The sequence below is a fragment of the Vitis vinifera genome, chromosome 7 (genome assembly GCF_030704535.1).
Source record: "Vitis vinifera cultivar Pinot Noir 40024 chromosome 7, ASM3070453v1".
NCBI classification, from domain to species: domain Eukaryota; kingdom Viridiplantae; phylum Streptophyta; class Magnoliopsida; order Vitales; family Vitaceae; genus Vitis; species Vitis vinifera.
Window position 1 is genome coordinate 10,627,808 of NC_081811.1, and position 5,331 is coordinate 10,633,138.

General features: G+C 27.9%; 1 protein-coding gene across 1 annotated transcript; it reads left to right on the forward strand.

Annotated features, from left to right (window-relative positions):
* Positions 1–242: 242 nt before the first annotated feature.
* LOC100251113 (auxin-binding protein ABP19a) lies at positions 243–1,104 on the forward strand. Its single transcript, XM_002264913.4, has one exon. The coding sequence runs from the start codon at positions 254–256 to the stop codon at positions 881–883; it is 630 nt and encodes a 209-aa protein (XP_002264949.1). The 5' UTR covers positions 243–253; the 3' UTR covers positions 884–1,104.
* Positions 1,105–5,331: the final 4,227 nt, after the last annotated feature.

Genomic DNA, 5,331 nt, shown 5'->3' on the forward strand with positions numbered 1-5,331 from the left:
TCCCTTTCTGGGATGTAATAACATACGTGGATTCAACATCGTCACGGTAATTTAGGCGAGGTAGTGATTGCATTTATTTTGAAAATATTTTCGATGGAATAATTGTAGAGGTTTTCCATAAGAAAAGTAATTCCCTTTCTTTGACTGATACAGAAATGGTGCTCCCCCAAGACTAAAATGCTTCATACTATAAATACTAATTAAGGTTTGGTGCAGTAGAATCAAGTACTTGGCACCACATCTATCAGACAAAATGCTTCACATTCTTGCCTTGTTTTCCTTCCTCCTCGTCTCCTCCTCCCATGCGGCGCTCCAAGACTTCTGTGTGGCGGACTTCACAGCCCCACAAGGCCCTACAGGCTACTCCTGCAGGACGCCTGCAGAAGTAACAGCTGATGATTTCGTGTATTCAGGCCTGCGTCAGCCTGGTAACACCTCAAGCATCTTCAATGCCTCCATCAACTCAGCATCTGTTCATAAGTTCCCAGTCTTGAATGGCCTTGGCGTCTCCGTGGCACGAGCAGACGTAGCCCCTGGCGGTGTGCTTCCACTGCACACTCACCCCGGCGCTACAGAGATAATTCTTGTAGCCAGGGGCGCTGTCACTGCTGGTTTAATTTCTTCGGATAATACCGTCTACGTGAAGACAGTCGAAGAGGGGGATATCATGGTTTTCCCTCAAGGGTTGCTGCATTTCCTGGTGAATACTGGTGGGACAGAGGCACTTATTTGGGTTAGCTTCAGTAGCCCGAGCCCTGGCCTCCAAGTCCTTAACACTGCGCTGTTTGGCAATAACTTGGATTCTGACTTGCTAGAGAAGATCACTCTTCTTGGTGATGATGAAGTGCAGAGACTCAAGGGTATTTTTGGTGGTACTGGGTAATTCAGCTTGGCAAGAACTTGTTAATTTCTTGTCACCCTCCTATTAAGTATGTAATCACTTTAATTAGTCTTTCAAGCTATTGATTCTTTGGATCAATGGCATGTGTGGAGTTCTATATTTGGTTTTCCAGTGTGAGATTAATTACGTTGAAATAATGTTCGCATATTGCTTTGCAACATCAAATGTGGACCATAAGTGTTACCCGTTTTTCTTCTTTTATATATGCTAGTGGGGTGTCACCGTGCAAAGCACGTGGGTGCATGTGAGTGATGTTAATGTGTAGGCTTTACGTTTAAGTATTTAATCATATGCTAAAAACTTTAATCATAGGCTAAAGAAGCTTGAAATCCCACGAGTGGCAATATTACATAAAGTTATTTTTTTAAATAATCATCCTCAAAGTAAGCTCTTAGTGTACTACTTCATGCTAACAAATGTTATTAATTAAAATAATATATAAAATAACATAATATGCCAATAATTCAATTTAAAATATGATGTTAATCATAATATTCATAATAAATATATAGAATATGTTATTCAATAATATTTTATTATATTAATAAATAAATTTAATTTGTTAGGGTAATTTTAGATTTATAAAATACCAATATTTTAATGTTTAAAAATTAATTTTAATTATTAGGTAGTGTTTGGTTTGAAAAACATTTTTTTTAGTTTTTATTTTATATATTTTTTCCATTTTTGAAAATACATTTGACTAAGAAAAGTGAAAACTGTTTTTAAAAATAAAAAAAAAAAAAATTGTAAAATCTTGTGTGGTTTTTAGCCTTTATTGATCTAAACGCTTATGGAAAAAATGAGTAGGATTGTATATAATTTATATACAATGTTATAAGATCTATCATTATAATGAATACTATTGATTCTTTTATAATATAAATAATGTGATATTATGTATTATTTTCTAATTTTTATTTTATTTTTTATTTTAAAATATTTTAATAAAATATTCTAATATTCTATAATTAATCAACTAAATTATTTTAAAATAAAAATATATTCATTTATGATAATCTAATCTAATGAATAAATAAAATATTTATAAGTTATATAATATTTGTTTTCAAATATATAAAATAATGTTTTTTTTATTAATATTTCTTTCATATCAAACAAAATTTTATTTCTTATTCTATTTTATTATTTTATTGGTTTCAACTTTTTGAATAATTTAAATTAAATTTGGAAGTTTTTTCTATATACAGATTTATTATTATTTGTTGCATCTTTGTTCATCACCTAATGTATTTCTTCCATCTTTCATTTATATCCAATCATTTATTCATGATATTCATAGTCATAAGCAAAATACTGAAATATATAAAAGGAAATAAGTATGTGTATAAAAACAAAGAAAGAAAAGAAAAAATGTTCATTTTTTCAAAAAAAAAAAAAAAAAGAGAGAGAGAGAAGGAAATAATGTTAATTATTTCTTAATATATTAGATGAGATAATTTACATTAACTATAGGAGTTTTCAAAATATATTTGTTATTAAAAAAAATAGTTTGCAGAAAAATTATTTCCTTTAAATATTATAATAATTAAAATAATATAATGATTTATTGTGTTTTTCAAATTTGGAATATATTAATATCATTTATACCATAAATCATCTAAATTTTTTTATTTGCTTATATGATTCCCTTGTTTGTCTAGTATTCTTCCCCACAATTATTGCCCTTTTCTACTTCTTCACCATCTTTTATTTATTATTATTATTTTTACTATAATTTTACATTTCCAATCTTTGATTAATTATTCCTCAATGTTTCCAAATTAATATTCTATTTTTTTAAAATAAACAAAAACATTTAAAAAATGTGGGTATAAAGTCCCTTTGACTAATTATCAATTATATATATATATATTGGAAAATTTTAGGAAATTTTTTAAAAGTAGAAATATAAGATTTATTTCCATAAAAACATATCCATAATTTAGAGTTTCTTTAATCAATTTTTGGAAAATTTAAAAGTTTTATTTTTAAACTAAATAAAAGTTTTTATGTTTGTGACTAATTTTATTAAGGAATCTTAATAAGGAAGTACGAAAAGGTTGTTTGAAAGTTTTATTTTCATTTATACAATAAAATTTTTCATATTTAATGAAAATTTTAGAATATTTCTTTAAAAATCATAATTTTAACTTTCAACTAAGTAAAAAATATAAAACAATCCAATTGAAACCTTAGTTTATATGAGAAATTACTTTTTAACTAATCAAGATATAATATTAAAATTATAATTATATTCTCAACCATAATATTTAACTAAAATGAATTTTTATAATGTTATCATTATTTCTGTAAAATAATTACTTTAACTTTGAGTTTTATTTTAAACTAAGAAAAAGGTAGAAAAATATTTTAAATGAAACCATATAATTATTTAAAAATATGTGATTTATAGCTTTAAATAATAATAATAATAATAATAATAATAATAATAATAAGATCTAAATTATTATTATTAGTAGTAGTAGTAGTAGAAGAAGGTAATGTTCATTATGATGGGAGAAGGAAAAGTATATTTGAAAAAGACATCTTTTACTATTATTATTATCAAAAGAAGAAGACAATGCTTAGTATGATGGGAAAACAAAAAGTGTATTTGAAAAAGTGTTATAACTGAAGTAATGAATGTCACCACATTAATTATAATAAATGTTAATTAAGTATTATTTATGACTTCCATTAGTACTCATTAATGGGAATATTAATGAAAGTCATTTGGAAAGCCTATAAAAGGGCTTCCCATCCCTTGTAATATGTATCCCTAAGCAAGAAAGAAATTTCTTACTTTATCTCATTCTCTCTGTTTTTCATTCTCTCAACTTTCTCAACTCTCTTCTCTGATTTCTTCTTCCCTATTATATATCAAAGTAAGATATATTTCATCTCTACTACTTTGATTTGCATTGTATTTGTCCTTGTTTTACAACACATTATCAACACGAATTGCTCTGAAGGTAATTCTCGTATCTTAAACTTAAAGTTATTTATATAGAATAAAATTTTAGTTTATGTTTCCTTGTAATCAATACTAGGTCTCTACGAGAAACCTTGAGCTATCAATCACGCTTTATATATCGTGATTTCATTATTGTCATTACACTTTCTTATAAATACTCATTTATATCCAATAAGCTTGACAACTACAAGCGTCTAGACTACAAGTCCAGATACTTCTCATTTTTCTAATGAGTCTAATTTTGTTTGGATATATTCTTTCTATTTTGGAAAATCTTTTCTATGTTGGCATTCATCCTTAGATTATGGTTTGGGATCTTCATCATTTCTTATGATGTCAATAGCCACTTGGAAAGAAAATATATTGTCAATGACAAGAGTATTTCAATCCCATTTTTCTCCATATATAAGTAGATAATTGAGATCTCATCAGTATCAAGTACTTGTTACAATCCAGGAGCTAATTGTAAAATATATGCCTCTCTTAGGGCCACTTGCTTAAATTGTGCCTCTTCAGGGGGCTGCTTGAGACTGATCAGTCATTTTAATAACCCATTTTATGCGCAACTTTTTCAAGAGTGCCACATTTCACAAATATTTCCTTATGTTTTCCTCTTTTAAGGAATGTGTTTGTCTCTTTAGGGTCTACCACACTTCAAGCGTGCCTTAGACTCATTATTTAATTGTCCTTTCGGGACATCAACTTAGTATTTAATTGTCCTTCAAGGACATCAATTTGTATTGGAATACTTTCGGTTAGTGAAAATGATGTTGTCACTTTCTTTACATCAATAAAAGCATTAGGTAGTTGATTTGAAAGTTCTTACAAATGAATAATCTTTTGAATTTCCAATTCACATTGATTAGTACGAGGATCAAGATGAGTCAAAGCTAATGTTTCATGTCATTCGTCTGGAACTAGCTCTTCTCCCCTTAATGGTGGGAAAATTGTCTCATTAAATTAGAAATTTTCTTAACATATAATAATATCCTCCAAAGGTTCAAATATACTAGTCACTAGTTGAAGAAACTTATGGTTCTTTAATGAATATCCATTTGACATTTTGAGGAGTTGATGGATCATTGTTCACCATGGGAGCCAAGTTTGTCATCTTAGATTCTTTTAGATTTGATAGAACATCAAGTATCATTCATATGTCACTAGTGACATAGTATGAGCTCGTTTAGAGATTTCAGTCAAGTTTTCATAAATTGATATATGTAGTTATGACATCAATCAACTAGTGACATAATATGAGCTCTTTTAGAGCTTTCAACCAAGTTTCCATAAATTGATATATGCGGTAATGGCATCAAATATTACATATTGAACAATTAAGGAGACAAACATCATAAAATATCCTTATTAAGCAATCAATGTCATGTGTAAATAAAACATAAACATGTATTAGCAAATATGATATGTACTATATTAAATAAAAAGACACAACATA